At 44.5% G+C, this 19,891-nt stretch overlaps 1 protein-coding gene across 1 annotated transcript in view; it reads left to right on the top strand.

The window, feature by feature from the left end:
- The window catches only part of Papss1 (3'-phosphoadenosine 5'-phosphosulfate synthase 1), a 72,430-nt gene that overhangs the window by 25,781 nt on the left and 26,758 nt on the right, over positions 1–19,891 (top strand). The window contains exons 6-9 of the mRNA XM_028760394.1: positions 6,561–6,674; positions 8,659–8,770; positions 10,987–11,192; positions 12,522–12,657. Coding sequence (XP_028616227.1) covers positions 6,561–6,674; positions 8,659–8,770; positions 10,987–11,192; positions 12,522–12,657 — 568 coding nt within the window. The remainder of the gene's footprint in view (positions 1–6,560; positions 6,675–8,658; positions 8,771–10,986; positions 11,193–12,521; positions 12,658–19,891) is intronic.

Here is a 19,891-nt window from a genome sequence, read left to right as displayed (position 1 = left end):
ATTTAAAATTAAAAAACCATATATATATGGGTGTTTTGTCTGCAACTCTGTCTGTGCACCATGTGTGTGCCTTGTGCCTGCAGAGACCAGAAGACGGCATTGGATCCCCTGAAACTGGAGGTACAGATGGCTGTGAGCTGCCATGTGGGTGCTGGGAATTGAATCCAGATCCACTGGAAGAGCAGCCAGTGCTCTTAGCCACGGAGCCATCTCTCCAGCCCTGTGTCTGCATTTTTAGGGTTCAATTTGTATTTCTGTTAAGTAGTTGCCTCATTGCTACACAGACTCTTCATAGACCTCATCTCCACCGATGCTTCCTGTTCCCCTTCACTCATTCCCCTTGGCTCATGGTGGCTGTGTTAGTTCCAGAAATACTAACTTTATCTTTTCAGAAGAAAACAGAAGCAAACTCTTGATCTTTTATTTAGCATTGGTTATCTGCCATTAGAAATGCATACCACATTGTAAGGCTAAAAATTCATTTAAAATACTGTTAGATATGAAACTGGAAAAGGAAGAATTTTGTTGAATGTGTGTGATGAAAAATTACTTTGGCTTAAAAATAAAATATTTTCTTGCTTGATTTTGAAAACATAATTATAGCCTCCATGTTGATGTTTGAAAGCAGCGTATGACTAAACTTGCCTATATGCTGGAACACAGTGTTAGTGAACGAATTCCTTCCCAACATTATATGGGGTCGCTTGCGTTACCTCTGCCTCTCACTAGTCACCCTGAAGGCACTCAGTTTTCCCCACAGATCATTAGTGTATATGTGGGCTGATGTGGTCTGGTCAGAAGGAGACTTTTATTTGTAGAAACATTGGCTCCTTTGCAAGATCTTGGTCTGTTCAGGGCAAACGGAGTCAGATGGCTGGGTTTCTAAGGAGGGCTTGCTCCTATTGAAGAGAGAGCCCACTCCGACAGCTTCAGCCTTGTGCTTGGAACTTTGCAGTGGGCTGGTCACACTGCTGTGAATCATCCATTTTTAGGAGTTGCATCTTGGGTTTCTGGCAGAGGAAACCAGCTAGAAATTAAAAGTATTTTGTTGTACCAGATGGAGTCGAAAAGACTTACTGAGTGCCTTTCTTCTGACCTCTCTAGATTGTTGACAGTTATCCACCAGTAAATGTGGGAGAAGGGGAGAGTTCCAGTCCCCACCACCACAAAGTGCCCTCCCCAACCCTTCCACTGTATAACACAGCAAAGAAAGAAAGGGCAAAGCAAGCAACTAGACAGTGGTTCTTCCCAGGGTGAGGCTGAGACTGGCTTTGTGGGCACCCCATGGCATTAATTCCCACACGGTGTACTCTGATCTTCAAAATGCTAAGAACTCCAAGGCGATGGAAGCCGCCACCTATCAATTGATCTTTTATGGTCTTGGAGAAACAACCTTGTTTCTGGCCTCATTTCTTAATTAGTGATAGTCATTAGTAATAGTACCTACCTTGGAGGATACTGCAAATTCTGTGAGCTAATGGACTGGTGTGAGGGGGTAAGGGTGGACCCTAGCATGTACGAGCAGCTAAGGCTGGACCCCAGCATGTACAAGTAGCTAAGGCTGGACCCCAGCATGTAGCAAGCACAGAGAGTATTAAACCATCATCATTTATTACTGGCGTGCTAAGTGCACTGCACTGCAAAGAATACAGTGGGCATTTGCTAATGTCTCTGGCCATAGAGCCCTCACTTGTAGAGGAACAGACAGACAGTGATAGTTTCTCATGCTTTCATAGGTAGGAATCAGGACAAGTGAACAAGTCCATGTGAAGCCTCTCGTCGGGCAGTGTGGATCCCTGTAAAGGTTAGCCTCTCTGTTCAGGCACCGTGCCACTTCGTTCTTACAACAGCCCTGGAGAGTGTGTGTCTGGATCCTTTTTAAGTGGTCGAGGACTAGAGGCACCAGGCTGTGAGGTGAGGAAGCCCGCCCAAGGCTGTGCATTTAGAATTGGAGCACAGATCACAGATCACAGATTGTTAGGTAAAGAATGTTCATATCATTTTCTCTTCTATCACTACAGTAGCAGTAAGAGCATCAGGAACAACTGACGTATAGTTTCCTGCTACCATCCATCTCCTTTTGGTTTGAACATGTGTCCCTTGAATTTCGTGACTAGTTTACTGACTTCTGTGTCCTTTCTGTGAACCTTACTGTAGTTTTCCTTACAGAAGCCTAATGAGTACCTGGCCTTTTATGTAATTGATACTTTCAGCGTTTATTTCCAAGCGTAGAGGATGTTGGTCTTTACGTTGCAGCTGCCAAGAATATGTATGACTTAATGTGACTTTGGGGGCTTGTGTATCCAACTGAACATGTGGAGTGTGTTTAGCTGATTGAGGTGTGTCCTGCTGTCCCTCTGGGACAGGGGTTTCTGGACTTTCACAGGCTTGGTTGAGATTGCCAACAGGCCATTCACCCTGCAGTGCACCCAAGGAAGAGAACAGTTAAACAGTGTAATAGGCAGATGACACAGAAGGGTTTAGGGTGTTTCACTGTGCCTATTCCCAACTCCTACCATCTACTCTTCACACTGAAAGTCCACATGAAGAGCAGTGGCTACGCTGCTTATCTGACTTTAAAGAGGCATCTTTTTCTTTCCTGTTGTATGTGAGTTCCCTTCTTAGGTATATTCTTGAAGTCAGGCGTTCCATATAAACTGCTGACTCGAAGCTTCTCCCCACCCCCAAATGCTCACTTGATTGTCAGAAGTAGCTCACCTTATGAGTGTATGGTTGCATGTGAAATCCACCAAGTCACCCTAGACGCAGCTGAATGAGCTGGGCAGGCTTGGCTCACTTTTTTTTTTCTTTAATGACCTGATATAATATTCCTCCTCAGTAAATACAAATGATAACTTTCTACTGGAAAATATGGAAAGTCTGAGAGATTTATGGAGAGTAGCTGGGCGGTTTGTGCCTCACACACATGCTTCCTGCTTTCCTCCTTGATTAGTGGGATGCCCGAGGGACAGGAGCCTCTGAGAAATGCTGCTGTGTTCCAGGAGTGGTGCTGTGGGCCGGGCTGGCTGTTGTAGCTGGCTGTGGTTTCAGATTTTGTTACTTCTTTTCCTGTATGTGTAGTCTTAGTCTTGGGTTTATTATGAGAGGGTCAGAGGCTTCCTTGAATATAACCATAGGAGGAGTCAGGTTTTGTCACTTGATTGAACTGGATTGTGTTTCCCTCTCTTGTACCATTGTAAGAGCAGAGTATCTGAGAAGATAATGCTGTAAGCCACTAATACTCTCTAGATTCTCATACCCCATAGGGATTGCTTAAACTGGTACACCCTGTCTTCATGTGCTCTTTTAGCATAGATAGAATAATGATGATGAATATATATATATATATATATATATAATATTAAGGTCAAAGTCCTCCATTACCCAGGTAGCCTTCGGAGCTCAGTGCAATATGGAGGACTCCCTTCATTGGAAGGGCTTCCCTTGACCTTTTTGACCTTGTTTGGGGAGTTCAACTACTCTTGCCGGTCTCTCCCTGCAGAATGCCATTGTAGCCTTGGTTAAGATTACAGGTTCACCTTCCTTTCTCCCAGTAAGAACTCATTCAGCCAGCACCTGAGATTCCGGGAATGCTTCCCCATGCTAATGAGGCATTTAGGTACCACCAATAGTCTTCAGCCAAATGACCTTTGCCTGTCCCGGACATTCTGACCTCCATCCCCAAAGTTACATAAGCCTCGAATCACCCCAAATAAAGTAGGTCAGCCTGCCTGCAGCTGGTCCTGGTATCTTTATACCGTATGGACTCACAGGGCTTCCAGCTCCCCACCTCTGCCTCCCATCCCTGGGCGCAGGGAGGGTTGTAGGCTTAGATTTTTTAAAACCTACTTTAGGGTTTTTAAATGCTTCAACCTCCCTTCTAACCCACTGACCAGAGGTAGGGGAGAAAGAAGGTTGATATGAAATGGGTGTGGTGGACCTGTGACGAGTAGTTCCTTTGGGAAATTCCACTCTTTGCTGTCAGGATACCAGCAGTCCAGTTCAATAGCAAATGCCAAACACGAATCAGTAGGAATCAGTGGCGGTGGCACAATCTAGCAGAAAGGGCAAGGCTCCACCAAACAGGCAAGAGTCAGAGGAAGCAGCCAGAATCAGCTGGAATACCACTAGAAGTTCTTTGGAGTGTTTTTCTCTGAAGTGGAAACCAATGAAGACTAGTAAAGACCAGTGAAGCATTGCAAGGTGTAGCAATGAAAGAGCGTCCTCTCACTGTCTGTGGGCTTCCGTTTATATTCTTTCTAACCATCCTGTGACCTTTCAAGTATCTGTTTTCAGCACAACAACACATGCCCTCTCAGAAGACAGCTTCCAGAAAACATCATGTGATACAACTGAGTTGTTAAAGAAACCAGAACTTTCCACTTTAGAGGGTCACTGTTATTATTATCATTATTATTGTTATCGTTATTTTCTTTTGCTGTAGAGCCAAATACAGTCAGGTGCCACTTTGAGCTCATCCCTTAGATGAGTCGTGCTCTGAGAAATGTGTTGAAGTGGTTTTGTGGCTGTACAGTCACTAGGCTACAGATACTTATGGCACTGCTGTCATACACCAGTCCCCCATTAGCTGAGGTGCTGTGTGGCATGTGCTGTATAAGCAGGGTAGGTCCATAAAGTGTTGATTCTCGGGCTGTTGGAAAAGTGCTTGCTACTCAAGCATGAAGATCTAGGTGTAGACCTCCAGCTCCTACATAAAAAACCAGGCACAAGAACACAGGCCTGTAATGCTAAGACTCCGGAAGCAGAAACAGAAGGGTCTTGGGTGGTATCTCACAGGCAGTCTAGTCAGAATGGTGAGCTTCCTGTTCAGTGAGAGATCCTGTCTCAGAAAATAAGGTGGGAGTGATAGAAGATATGCAGTGTGGACCTCAGCACACTCACATAGACACACACACGCACACGCACACACGTGTGCACACACACACACACACACATACAAGATGAAGAGTGGCTGAGGAAGACACTTGATGTTGGTCTCTGGTTTTCATGTATACTCTCACACATACATACACGCATTAACATGCACACACATACATATGCCCACAAAGAGAATCTGATTCTTTCGTTAATATTTTGGTTTGAGTTATTTTGATGATTGTTGCTTTCTGCTTTAAAAAAGAACACACTTCTTTTAATAGAAGTGCTAGCTTCCTGATAACATTGATGCTGTATAGTTATACATCATGCCTTTGCAGGCTGACTTCTTTCATTCGGTCAGTTGTAAGGGAATCCCCTCCATCTCTTGCCCTGGCTTGATGTGTGCTGACATCATAGGTTCTGTGCCTCTGTGTTCTCACTGGCCATGGGTATAAGTCCCTGCCCGGTCCTCCTCACCAGGGCTTAGTACCATCCTGTGCGGTGTATCTGTTCCTTGTAGTAGGGACAGTGTGATTCCAAGCATCTTCATAGGATTACTTGGTGTCTGTGAATCTTCAGTGAGGCTTTCTCTCTGGCTGCTGGTGATGGTTTTAGGTTTGTTTTCCTACCTCTGTCAAGCATGTCAGTGGTGCTCTAGGGACTGTATTGGCTCTGTAAGTTGCTTTGGAAAGGATGTCCATTTAAACAACCTTCTTTGAACTGATGAATACAGGTTTTGATTTTCTTGTGTCTTCTTTGCTTATTTTGGAGAACAGACTTCTGTTTGTTTGTTTGTTGTTTTTTTCAGAACCTTTTTCCTAGGTGATGTCTGTGTCCTCTAGTTCTCCCGAGAATTGCTTTCTTTTGAATAACACAGCATTGCTTGGGTACATGTATGAAAAGCCCACAGTTGGTTCTGTCTTGTGTGCTAATAGAGATGCCCTGACAGACTTGGTATTAAAGAGTTGAAGTGGTCAAACCTATTTAGAATTCTTTAGAGGACAGTAATGTGTTGGGAGCAAGCCTTGTAAAAGATCTCCTGGTAGCAGTATCTGAGGTTATGTTGTAGTATGCACATACTCTATGTGCCTGCGAACAAACACTTCTCCTGCTCTGTGCTTACATGCATAGATCTCCTGCTCTGTGCTTACATGCATAGTTCATGGAGGATGAGCAGGAAGAAAGCCTGGCTCTGTGTCATAGGTGGGTACTTAGAACTTTGAGTAAGTCCAGACTATTTCATGCGGGATCAAAAAGTACTAGTTTTCAATGATTCCGAGAGGGATTTGACACATTCTGGAATATTAATTTTATGAATAAAATGGTGTTTTAGTGACACTAAGGACAAAGGTACACATGGAAAAATGGAATGAAATGACGTCTTATATGGTTGTTTTGTGTTTGAAATCTTTGCTGCATTGTATCTCAGATCAGCTCTAGTTACAGTTGCCTGTTCTGACACAGAGTAGATTCTAGGAATTTATTCCTTCCCACTAGGTAATGGAACCTGATGCTGACCTCTTGAGTGAGGGTGTTACTTGGGGGTAGACCAACTAATATTAGGGAGGTTGAAGAGGGAACGTGGCCCTAAAGCTTCTTTTCCATTGGAGATGCTCATTTTTCTTGGTCTCTTACCTGCACTGTTGGATGAAATGTCTAATTGCCCCTTGTTGCTGCTGCAGGACATCGTCCCTGTGGATGCTTCCTATGAGGTGAAGGAGCTGTATGTTCCAGAGAATAAACTGCACTTGGCCAAAACTGATGCAGAATCCTTACCAGCCCTGAAAATCAATAAAGTAAGTTCTCTGCTGCTTTTCAAAGCAAGCAATGCAACCTTCCACAGAGCTGTTAGTGTGATGGATGTGGGGCTTAGCAGTGTGTTTGAAGCCAGGGTAGCAGTTGCAGGGTTAGGGTGTTGTGGTGTATATCACAGTTCCTAAGGATGGGCAGTGTGTTTAATGGGGTACAGTATTCCCACATTACCGTGACTTTGATTTGCCTTTAGTCACATTTGTTTAGTTTGAAATATCAAAGGACAAAGATTATGTGAGATTTGGAGGCCTAAGAGAAAGGATTGTTTCTAAAGCATTAAGAAATGCTAATCCATAATAATTAAAATGAACTTTTACTCTTTTAAAACATGTTTCCCAATTTCCTGTCCAACACTTGACTCTCCCTTATATTAAGAAAAATGGACACATTAGGAATGGTTCTGTTGTACATCTCTGCCTAATGCTATCATTAGGTGCCTTTCTTAAATAACTACTGCTGGAAAACACTGGACAGGGTGGGAGAGGAAACTGTGACAGGCTCACATCTCAGGAAACTTTAAGTTGTATAATTTCTACATATTTTAAAAACAGATATAAAAGAAAAAACAAGGAAAAGCCCACAGAGGTAAGGAATAAGAATGGAGTAGCAATTGGCTTTTCCTTCAGCCCTTCTTTTTTAATAGCAAGATTCTAGAATATTTAAGGAAGTGTCGCCTCTCAGTACTGAGGATGGAGAACTGAACTTAGCCTGGACAGAGACTCACTCCTCCATGGTGTTCAGATCTTTGGTAGGGGTCCATCTTGATGGGCTTTGTGTGGTTGAGTCTCAGATGAGTGTCAGAGATGATGGTGTAAGGCAGAACTATTCCAGCCAGCTGTGGTGGAGGAAGCAGAGTTTGTATAGACAGAGGGAAGGAGAGATCTATCTGCGGGTGTATTGGACTGCAGAAGCCTAATGCAAACTTCCTTCAGTCCAGGAATTCACAGATCTGTTCTGTTTACAGTACCCATAAGACTTGCTACCTGTCTACACTTCCTCACTCTTTGGTCATTGAAGGCTAAGGCTTCAACATAAGACATTTGCAGGAATACAGGCATTTAGCTCCTAACAGATGCCAGCTAGAGTTCAGACAAGCAATAACCACTGTCATAGGCTTTAGAGAACTTGAAAGTGGAAAAATAGTCTCCACAAACAGTTTCTCCTATGACTTGAGGCTGTATAATTCCTTGTGTCTCCTTGCACACACTGGCCATCATGCTTTGGGAGTAAATGTGAGACTCCATTTTATTGCACACCATTGGCCATGTGCTCAGCCTTCTCTCATTTGGGATCCATTGCTGACTATCATATGGAGTTAACGAGTTCTTTAGTGTTCTGAGAGGATGTACCACAAACCCAGAGGTTAAAGCAGTAATGATCTTTGTAAGATGAAGGCACTGGGAAAGAGACTTTTGGGTAAATATTTTGTTTAAGTATTTTTTTGATTTAGGATAGTGACTATATATATGGAGTTTCCAGATCTTCACTGTCTGCAGTTCTGGGAACTTCGCAGAATTGTAAAATTTCTCTTGCCTTGGAAATTAAATGTGATCCAGTCTGTGTTTGTTTGTTTGCTTTGAAACGGGCTCTTACCATATAGCCTGACTGACCAGAAACTTGCCGTATACACCAGGCTGCACTTAAAATCACAGAGACCTGCCTGGCTCTCCGTGTTTGCACTCCCAAGCCCATCTAGCAGTCTGTGTTGTCACACCTGTCTCAGAAGCTGTCTGACACACGCTGATGTTTGAGATCCTCTGGCTTAGGCGAGGCTGTCCCTTGTAGAAGTGTGTGTGTGTGTGTGTGTGTGTTGATGTGGTATAGACATGCTAGAGCTCCTTCTCCCAGAGTTCTTATTCTTCCATCTGTAGGACCCACAACCATTAGTGATATGTCTGTTTCCATTACTTTACTAATTTTTCTAATTTACTAATTTACTAATTACTAATTAGTTTTCTAATTTACTAGGTGGATATGCAGTGGGTGCAGGTTTTGGCAGAAGGTTGGGCAACTCCTCTGAACGGCTTCATGAGAGAGAGGGAATACTTGCAGTGCCTTCATTTCGATTGTCTTCTGGATGGTAAGACGGTCCTCATCTAAAGTTGAGTTGTGTGCAGAGGAAGTTGGGTGCGGCAGGCTTTCAGGTGTTTGTCACGTTTCATGAAGGTAGTCATGACCTCTCTCTCAGTAGAGTAGTCATGAAGACTAAGCTATTTTCGTTCTGAACATTTTTTAAGGGATCTCATTTCCGCTTTCCCTTCCCGTGAGTGTTATTCACTGTGGGGAAGAAGGACAGTGGGTGATCAGGTCAGAAAGTGAATCATGAAAGCACATTGTTTCCTTTTGCCAGGCCAGCCTGCCCACCGTGGTGAGCTGCCCCCTCAGGGCACACATCCCGAACCATTGCTCTCCGATATTCCTAGTAATTTCATAATTTTTAGGAATTTTATAATTCCTAGTAATTTTAGCAGTGCATATAGATTCATTCACAGCTGACAACTTTTGTCCAAATATTTTTTGTCCATGATTTTTGTTACACAGTATAATTACTTCAATATATGAATTCAAATAGGAATCTAACAGTACATTTTATCATATGTTATAGTGACTTGAACACACACACACACACACATACACATGCACAGATGAACACGGGGACACGTCACATACCTTTAATCCTAGCATAGGCCAAGAAAAGTGGATTTCTGTGAGTTTGAAGCTAACCTTATATATACAGCCAGTTCCAGGACTTCAGGGCTTAGTAAAGAGACTCTGTCTTAAAAGTCATAAACAAAACAAAACAAACAACAACAAAAAAAACTAAAGTAAAACCAAACATACACAGCCTCACAGGCTGGGAATGGAGCCTGTGCCTTGGGCTCACTGGCAACACAGTTAAGATTCATTGGAGCCACTGATTACTGCTTTTGTTTCTTGGCCAGTGACAGCTGACATTGGTTTGACTCTGACTGTATTAAGAATGTAATTAAAAAGGGCAGGGCTGGGTAAGTGGCTCTGCACTCACTGTGAAAGCAGGGACCTGAGTCCAGATTGCTACCACCTTGTAAAAGCTGGGCGTGGCTGTGTGTGCCTGTGATCTCAGGATCACGGAGTGGAAAGAGACAGATCCTGGGAGCGTGGTGGCCAGCCAGCTCTCCTGAAATGCCAGTTCAGTGAGAGACTGTGTCTCAAGGGAACAAGGTGGAGAGCGATAGAGGAGGACACACAGAGACCACCCTGGGGTTAAGCATTCACCTACTCACATGCACACAACACACACACTAAGTCAGTAAGTAATTAAGAAGGAAGTAAATGTGGGTATCTCTGTCATGTAAGTATACTCAGGGATACATACAGTTATTTAAATCTGTACAATAAAGACTAAGTTTTTCTTGGAAAGGTCAAAAAATAGTTTCTGGTCTCATTCATTTAATGGGATGTACAAATTATTTTTGATAGTGACAGCCACTTGATGCTTCCTTCCTTTGTAAATTGCTTCTTTTACATTTATAATTCTGTATGAATTTTTTTTCTCAAGGACAGTTGGATGACTTGTAAGAATTGGTATATGACATAGTATTGGTTCTTTTTGCTGTTTTTTTTTTTTTTTTTTTTTTTGACAGCATTTCTCAATGTAGCCCTGGCTGGCCCCCACTCTGTAGACCAGGCTTGCCTTGAACTCACAGAGATCCACTTGCCTCTGCCTTCCCAGTGCTGGGATAAAAGGCCTGTACCACCACACCCCAGCTTTGCTGTTTTCTTTTATTCTTTCTCCTCTACCATTCCCTCCTCCTTCATGTCTCCTCCCCTACTTCCTCCTCGCTCCCTTCCTTCTTTCCCTGTCCCCCTTTCCCTCCTCCATCTTCTCCCTCATTTCCTCCTTTTCTCTTCTTTCTCCTTTTCTTCTCTCTTTTAACTTTCTGAAATTAGTGCTCTTCTGACTGGTTAGTGCTGGGTACTCGGTGACAGTGCAGTAGTTCTTGAACATTTGCTACATTACACAATTCATAATTAACTGTGTGTGTGTTGATCTGTGCATCTGCAGTTGTTCATGCCTCAGACATGTGGTGGGAACAGAAGACAACCTGTGCCTGTCAGTTCATTCCTTCTACCATGTGGGTTCCAGGGACAGAGCTCTGCCCGGTTTGGTGGCAAGTGCCCTTAATTGCTGAGATATGTCATTGACGCTGATTCTTAAAAAAGAAAAACTGGTGTTGTTCTTTGAGTTGTGTCATTGAAGACAAGGTGACTGTACTAAGACCCAATGAGTGAGCTGTGCACGTGTGTATCCTGCAGGAGGTGTCATCAACTTATCAGTGCCGATAGTTCTGACAGCCACGCACGAGGACAAAGAGAGGCTGGACGGCTGCACAGCGTTCGCCCTGCTCTATGAGGGCCGCCGTGTGGCTATCCTCCGGAATCCTGAATTTTTTGAGCACCGGAAAGAGGAGCGTTGTGCCAGACAGTGGGGAACAACATGCAAGAACCACCCCTACATCAAGGTCTCATCTGACAGTAACGTTTGTGTTGAAATGTGGCCATTGTCTGTGTGTTAATTGTTCCTCTGGGGTGTGAAGTTTTGCAGAATTGAGACTGGATCTTAGATGAGTGTTATGAGCAGATGGTCTTGTCATTTAGGTTCATGTAAATATTTACTCAGTGACTCTTTGTAGTCTTTTAAAACCCTTGATGCTGGGGATTAAATCCAGAGCCCTTAGCATGCTAAACCTGTGCTTAGCTCTGTGTATATACCAGTGTGTTAAAATGTTTACACACAGTTAAAATACACACAGTTAAAATGCTTACTGTGTTCTCTTGTGGTCTAGTGGTAGGGAAAGATTTTTGTTGTTTGTTTTGTTTTTTTTTTCTAGACAGGGTTTTTCTGTGTAGCCCTAGCTGTCTTGTAACTCACTCTGTAGACAGGCTGGCCTTGAACTCACAGAGATCCACCTGCCTCTACCTTCTGAGCACTGAAATTAAAGGCATACACCTCCACTGCTTAGCTGGTAGGGAGAGATAGTAGTTGTGTTCTCACAAGGAAGATTTGAAGGCAGGCTGCAGTGGGAGCCTATACCAGGGCAGCTTAATAGTTTTTACCCTTTAACATTGTATTCTTGTAGAAAATCGGACACATGCTTCATCTCCCCAAAATTCCTCATTTGTTCACTGATGTGGACATGTCATCACGGAAGGCAAATATCTGCCCACTGTTTAGTGTTTTAAAGTAGACTCTGAGCTTTAGAAGAAGCGAAGTGCATGTAGGCGTCAGGCAGTGCAGTGTAGGCAAGGGCAGTTCAGCTGAGTCCTCTAAGTGTGGATCCTGTGGGCTCAGACTTCCAGATGCAGGGCCAGGTGAGTGAGGGGAGATAGAACTCGAGGAATTATGCACGAATTTGTCTGTGAGCTTGACAGATTTGCATGCACTTGATTGTCAGTGATCATTAGTGTCCAATGTTTGAGATAGGAAGACACACAAGACGGATGCCCATAGGTTACACATCACTGTCAACCAGCGCCTAGTAACAGTGAGAAAAAAAAAATGCTTTTTTTTTTTTAAAAAAAAAAACAACTTTTTTTTTTTAACTGAGAAAGTTAATAGTCATTCACTTTTTTTTTTTGTTGCTTTTCAGAAATCCATCCAAACATTATGTCACAAGTATTTTAAGAAATTACAACATTCTATTTCTTCAGCGTCTTTAATTCCCGTGGCGTTCCTAAGCCTAGCTTGGCCTTTAAGATGGAGACCAGCTTTCGGAAGCTGTGCTTAGCTTGCATAACAGTCATGTTCTTATTTCTACTGTAGCCAAAGATTTCCTATTGTTTCCTGTTAGATGGTTCTGGAACAAGGGGATTGGCTGATTGGAGGAGATCTTCAAGTCCTGGACCGGATTTACTGGAACGACGGTCTTGATCAGTATCGTCTCACCCCTACGGAGCTCAAGCAGAAGTTTAAAGATATGAATGCTGGTAAGATGAGAGAGATTATTTGGAGAGAAAGTTCCAGGAGTTTTTTTCCTAATGCTATTTCAAATATAAATAACAGGATAATGGCCATAGAAATATGAGGCAATGAAATATATAAAGAAAAGCACAGTCAAGCCTGGCCCTCTGTGGTTTAGTTTTCCTACATTCTTAGAATTTTATCTGACATTTTGCATAGGTGTGGAAGATGGATGTGAATTGGATGTTTATTATAAAACTCACACATTAAAGCTAAGTAGAACTATAGAAGAGACTTTATCAGAGCTGTTCCCTCACGCCGCTGGTGTACCTCACAGAACCCGTGTTGGAGCGATGCCACCTTACTGTGTGTAGTCCGTTACCCTGCATGTGCTGTTCACCTTTGTCTGCTCATGTGCCAAGTGCCGAGGTTTCAAAGATAAACACAGGAAGCGGCTTTATGGGTAAAGCAGACACTGAGTGGCAACAGGAAGACGTTGCTTCAAGAACAGCCACCTCACAGTGCTCTCATCATTTGCGTTTGGGACACGGTGGGACAGTGTGCTCGGAAAGGCCAAGGTGTGTTCTCTGCAGCTTTGCACTCACAAGTGCTCCAGGATTTTCTCATCAAGCATGCTACATGGGTGTTGGAAAACGATGTGCTTTGTGTCCAACGGTATCTCTTCCATGCTCAGAAGGTGCATTGTTGAGAAAAGCATTCCCTGCATTCGAGGCCGGACTGTTAGAGGCCCCAGTGTTCTGCCATTGTTACTGTATTCTGTCAAGTAGCTGGCAGAGCCCTAAGCCTCAGGACCACTCCTTGATGTGTTCTGTGGGGAACTCTGGGTGTGGCCTGGAAGAGGCAGGTGAATGTGGTTGCCAATTTGGAACCTAGTTGATCACTAACCTGTACTGAGAGGCTGCAGCCTCTGTCGCAGTGATGACAGAGCAGTGGAGGCAGGAAAGCCATGACCCCCAGCAGTCGTCATGTTGTGTAGAGTCCTGAGTGTGCATGGTGTCCTGCCTTACCATTTGGGAGTTTTCTACCTCATTTTCCTCTGTAAGGCTCAGTGACAGTTGACGAGAGCACTTATGGAACCGAATGCATAGGGTTTTATCTTAATTAATTAATCAATTAATTAGAAACAAGGTCTCATTGTAGCTCTGGCTACCCTAGAACTCACTATGTAGACCAGGCTGGTTTCAAATGCACAATGATTTACCTGCCCCTGCCTCCCAAGTGCCACCATGCCTGGTGTAGGGTTTTATTTTAGAAATCGAAATGAGGTAAGACATCTCACTGTGAGCAGCACCTGGCACACCGTACGAGAGTAAGTTATCTGGATTTCTGTAGGAGCTGAAGTTGGTCATAGAGCTTCATGACGCTGTATTGGTGTAGAGATTAGAGAAGGAATCTGTGTTACTCCTGAGCCTGCTGTATGTGGCTGGAATTTGGAGTCATATGACCGTAAGTTAGTGTAGACCTAGAGGCTTCTGATGGGCCGCACACCGCAGTGCTCAGTGGCTTCTCTTCAGCCTGCACTGGTCATTGCTCAGGCACATTTCCTGCTTGGCTCCTGCAGTTGCAGGGTAGGACCCCTCTTTGCCTTTTGAACTTTCTCTGTGAATTTGAAGCATATACTTGGCATATTAATCAGGATCCTCTAGAGGAATAAAACTCAGAATGAATCAGTCAGTATCTATCTATCTATCTATCTATCTATCTATCTATCTATCTATCTATCTATCTATCTAAAGGGGTTTATTAGAATGGCATATGGGCTGTGGTCCAGGTAGTTCAACAATGGCTGCCTGCCAGTGTAAGGTCCAAGAACTCAGTAGTTGTTTCCACAAGGGTTTTAGTTAATTCTAGATCTAGGCAAGTTGGCAAACAAGAGTACCCATCACACATGGCTTACATCCACTGATTTCTGAGTGCTACATATAATGGTAGGCTAAGTATAGCTTCCGCTCCTGCTTTCAAACACACTGGGGCTCATTTGACAGGTCAGTAATGACTGGTATTGGGCAGTAATCTGCAATTACCTTATATCCCTATAAGATTTAAGGACCTCATGACAGTTGCTTCTGGCCATTGAACTATAAAGGAAAGAGATAGCTTCTAGAAAAAATAAAGTCCTCCTTGACAAGAAACTGCATTATGATCAATAAATAAACAAACAAACAAAGAAACAGTTTAGCCTGTCCTTTCCCCCATCTGGGTGCTGTCAGTGAGGATAGCTATTTGGAGTTCTTGAAGCCATTCTATGTTCATGAGAATCCCAAACATGTGTTCAGTGTTGAGTTTCTGTCATCTGTCTCCAGACTTCATGCTTAAAGAGATATTACATGTTTAAATTATTTAAGACATTTCTAGATGGATTTTCTACTTACATTCGGCAGTAACAGATACTTCATTTCATGTATTCCCTCCCCTCTCCTCCCCTCCCCTCCCCTTCCCTCCTCTCCCTTCCTTTTCCTTCCGTTTTTCTGGTGGTGAACAGAGACACATTCAGGACTTGTTGAGACCTCCTCCTTAGTTTGTTTTCTTTTTTTGCCAAAATCTGAATTCATTTCTTGGATCAATGTTAGTCAATTATTGGCACTGTCTTATCGAGGAATTATTGTTTATAATTAGAGCCTTTCCTCTTCCGTCTGTTTTGTGCTCTTTGTGAGCCAAGCATTTCAAGTCATTTAGGGAACTTGTTGCATAACTGATTGCAACTTTGTCTCAAGTAGCTGAGGGCCAGTTATTAGCCTTATAGCAAACAACAAAGATTTGTGGTGTTATTTTGTTTACTTTTCCATTTTAGACAGAGGCAAATGAGCAACAGACGAGGGAATTTACTTTGTAGTTCTTGTTCACTCTGTAGGAAGCCAGTAACAACCAGTCTACTGATGTGGTCAAGAGAGAGAAAGCAGGAATAGTCACTCATTTTGTCTCTAGTGTCTGCTCATACCTGGTTTTGTTCCCCTCCCCGTCATCTTAAGTATTTTGGTAACCTATAGATTGTTGTCCTGTGTACATGGCTGTAACAGTTTGGTGTTGGAGGCCATTTGTAGCTGAAAGAATTGAGATTTCTCTCTTGCCTGCATCGCTAATTGGAATCCAGGTGATTGACTGAGAACCTGGAGAAAGGAGGATTTCACCAACCCAACTAAGAGCCTTCTACTCTGCACAGTGTTGTGTCCTGCTGGTTACAAAGTGAAAACGTCACCTTCTTTCTCTCAGGCTAGCATGGTGCTGCAGAGTCCTGAGTCAGTCTGTAAAAGCTTTGTTGAATTGTTGAATCACACACTGTTTTAGAAGAATGATAGAGATACCAGGAGGATATTTTCGACAAAGTCAGGGGCAACATAGGAGGCTGCTGAGGCAGGAGCAGAGTGTCTGTGAAGTCAGCATGCTTTCTTACAGCAAAGTCTTCAGCTAGAGGTGTTGTAACCAGAAACCAGATAAGAAGAATCTGTCTGGCAGGTTCTAGCCATAAGATAGACCTTTGGATAGGGTCTAAATGTAACCAAGTGTGTGTAGAGTAAGAGATGGACGCAGGTGTGAGAACCCACAAGTAGTGCTGGGAATTGGGCTGGTGATACCAGGTAGGGACCTTGTCCCTCCCTCCCTCCCTCCCTCCCCCCCCCCCCCCCCCCCTCCCTCCCTCCATCCCTTCTTCCCTCTCTCCCTCCCTTCCTCCCTCTCTCCCTCCCTCTCTCCCTCCCTCCCTCCCTCTCTTCCCTCCTTCCCTCTCTTCCTTCTTTCCTTTTTTCCTTCCTTATTTTTTAAGATGGTCTCACTCTATAGCTAGGTTGCCTTTGAACTCATGGTATTCTCCTGCCTTAGCCTCCTTGGTACTGAGATTCTATGTATGAGCCCTGTGCTCATCAGGGATTTGTGATCTGATGCTAGTTGCTAAGACAGTGCTGTGGGGAGACCCTGTGAGATGGGGCTGAGTGTGTGGGGTGCTCTGTGAGGAGGAGCACAGATCAGAGTTCTGTGAGGGACTCTGGGCATGGCGCTGTGGGCTTGTCTATGAGATGGCTTTGTGAGGAAGCCCAGTGAGGGGCTGTGGCCATGGTGTGGAGGCATTCCAGGTTGGCAAGGCTCCTACAGCTGCTTCTTCCTGTGTCCTCTGGTTGCCTGCTGGGAATTTCCATCCCTGACCCAGGAGCTCAGTACCTTTCCTCAGTAAGCCTCGAGGGACTCATCTGTCCTGTCCTAGTTCACTTCTTGAGAATAGCAGCCTGTTGTCATGCTTTGGGATATGAAACTACCAGCTTGTGAAAATGCTAATTAATATGCTTGCATTTACCCAGGTGCCCTGTTACTGTTTTAGTGATTCCTCCTTATTTTTCCAGTTACTCAGCATAAGTCAAAAAGATGAATACTTTATGGCAATCCTGATGGCAGAGGGAAGATTCTTCTAGTTCCTTCAAGACACTCCTCTAAAGCCCCCACGCCTGGCATGATGTCTAGCAGCTGTGGAATTCTTGTTCATACTGCCTTGTTGGGCTGCTGTGCTGGGTTAGGGAAAGAAAACAGGCAATGCCTGTTCTTTGAGTTTAGGGATGGTTAAAGTGGTGGTTAGTAATTTTGGGTAGGAAGAATGGCTGACATTTGGGAACACTTTGTTGCTTATTTCCTCCTCCATTCATTCATTCACTCACTCATTCATTCTGCCAGTCATTCATTCATTCTGCCAGTCATTCGCTACTGGCTTACTGCTGTTGTCTTTGGTCACTCAGCTGGTACAGAGCCTGGTCCATCTGACTCTTCGCACTAGATCCTGGCATACCATTGGACGGGTTATCACGTGACCCGTCCTACACACATCCAGGGAGTTGATGCTCAACTTGTTTTCACCATCAGGAAATGCTGACATTTGTCCCTTACATTCTAAGTAGCGGAAGACATTTTGGGAAGGACTTTTCCCATTCTCTTCTTCCCCTCTCACTTGCTGGAAGGAAAGGGCTCCACCATGTTGCCTCCTGGCTCGTGAAGAGGAGTCCAGGGTGCAGGGAGGGAGAACTTGCCATGAAGAAAGGTCCTTTTATATAGACTCGGAAGAGGAGGTTGGGAAAGCGATGAGGAATGGACTGAGTGGGTTTTGTGGAGAGACAGTGATTCTAAAGTGGGAAGACAGAATGTAGTGAATACTGAGGTGATTTCATGGTGTCCTTACCTGTGAGTTGGGAAGTCAGGCCATAGAGCCATAGCTGAGATGCCACGTGTCATTGAGTACAGGTGGTAGTAGGGAGTTGCATGAGTAGTTACTGAGCGGTATGTCAATACAGCTTCGCACAGCTCAGCAGTGAACCCTGCTGCTCCAGGTATCAGGTGAGAGCCAGGCGGTTAGACCCCGATGGCCCCGTAGAGTCGGAAATTTCACATATATTTAATGATGTAAAATCTGTGCACAAAGACTCACTGGGAGACTAGGCACACTCAAGCATTAAACCCAAATACAGGGATACTGAAATAGTCTATTCACAATTTCCCCTCTAGTTCTCTGCCTATTTCATGCTTTTTATTTTAAAGAGGGGTTGGATAAAGAGGGGGTGAGGTTAGAAGGTGCCCTGTTTAGCAGACAGTAAGGCTGGGAAGATGGTGGATGCTTGCATACAGACAGAAAGCACGAGTGCCTTTGGGATTCAGCAGGAAGTTCATGCTCGCTGTGTGGCAGAGCAGGAAGCAACAGGCTGGCTGCATGAGTGTGATCTGACAGTTCCTTGTGGAGGTCAGGAAAGGGGGCCGTGTTCTTACCTTCCGTCATGGACTGTCCACACTGTCAGCACCCTTCTCTGCAAACCGAGCTGCTGGAGTTGAGAGAACTGGTTCCTTTCCCCCATGTGTTTGCTCTTTCCTTCTCTGACTAGATTGCAGACTCCCGAGGACACAGATGCCCCACCTACTGTTACCTTGGGGAGAGCTTGTCTGAACTTAAGTTTTCATCTGTTCAGACCTTCCCTGTCCCTGTCCACTCCTCTGCTAGACTGGGGAGAGGGACAGTCATTCCGGACCCTGGGGGTGCGATGATGGGAGTCCGAGTGCATTCAGGGGAAGAAAGGAGGGCTGGGCTGTCCTGGATGCAGGATTGGGGGCCGTGTGCCACGGCTACATAAAAGGACTGGACATGGGGACAGGGAGGCAGGAATTGAATCTTGGATGATATTGAGACACCAATAGGCAGGTGGAGAGAGAGGTGATCTGAGCTTAGAGCCAAGTTCTGCTCCATTAACAGAAGTTTGCAAGTAGCTAACACAGAGCTCTGCCTAGTCCTCTTGGCATTTGGGACCTAATCACAGTGTACAGGCTATGGTATGCCAGGTAAATTGGCCCTGTGGGACAACTTGTTAAAGGAGAGAACGGAAGAGTTGGCAGAGTTCTGTCTTATATGGAGATGTGTACGGCGCTTTTATCTCTAGCTCACTGCTTTCCATACTCTCCCGAGGTGGCCTGGTATAGTGTAGTCGGGCTGATTTTCTACAAAATGCCACAGGTCACTTCACGTACTCACAGCCTTTATTTGGTACAAATATCCTTTCTAAGGGGCATTCAGAATATAATGTCATTGTCATGTGCCCTGTGCCCTCCATATCTGACCAAAAGGATGATTTTATGTTCCTGGGACAACTCACCCCCTCTAGAAAGCAGGGATGCTACACTTTCATCTTGGCTGGAATTTTACTTTATTTCTTCCTGTCTTATCTTATTCTACAAACTGTAGCTAAATCTGGCAGTCACAGTGTCGTGGTACATAGCCAGGCTTATGGGTTCAGGTGCTGTCCCTGGGCGATTTTGCACTGTAGCGTTAGGGTGAAAGGTTGCAGCAGAGCCCTGTGGCTTGCAAAGCCTCAGATGCCTTCAAGGCTTTCTAGGGGTCAAGTTTGCTTTGATGTGTGGGCAGCAGTCTCAGTAAACTGCAGAAGTGAGGGTTATATAACTGAATTTAAAAGCAGTTCTGCCTCGATCCCCCAACATGTGCCTTCGCTTTTAAAACATTTTGTTGCGGGGAATTTAAAACACATGCAGAGATAACAGTCTCACTAGTCCCCATGCTTCTGACTCAGCTTCTGCGCTGCCAGCTGGGGTTGCTGGGCTTTCATCTGGGCCATCACTTGCCCTCTCTGAGTGCTCTCTCCATGTTCTGAGTCAAATCTCAGTTCTCATGTCATCCCATCTAAATGGCTCAGTATGCATCTCTATAACAGTGAAGGCCTCCACGGCGCAGCCACGGGACTGCTGCTCCGCCCACGAGGTCAGCTC

This window comes from Grammomys surdaster, unplaced genomic scaffold (genome assembly GCF_004785775.1).
Source record: "Grammomys surdaster isolate TR1022 unplaced genomic scaffold, NIH_TR_1.0 126531, whole genome shotgun sequence".
Taxonomy (NCBI): domain Eukaryota; kingdom Metazoa; phylum Chordata; class Mammalia; order Rodentia; family Muridae; genus Grammomys; species Grammomys surdaster.
Note: the sequence above shows the minus strand (reverse complement) of the source record. Positions and strands in the feature narration are given on the sequence as shown.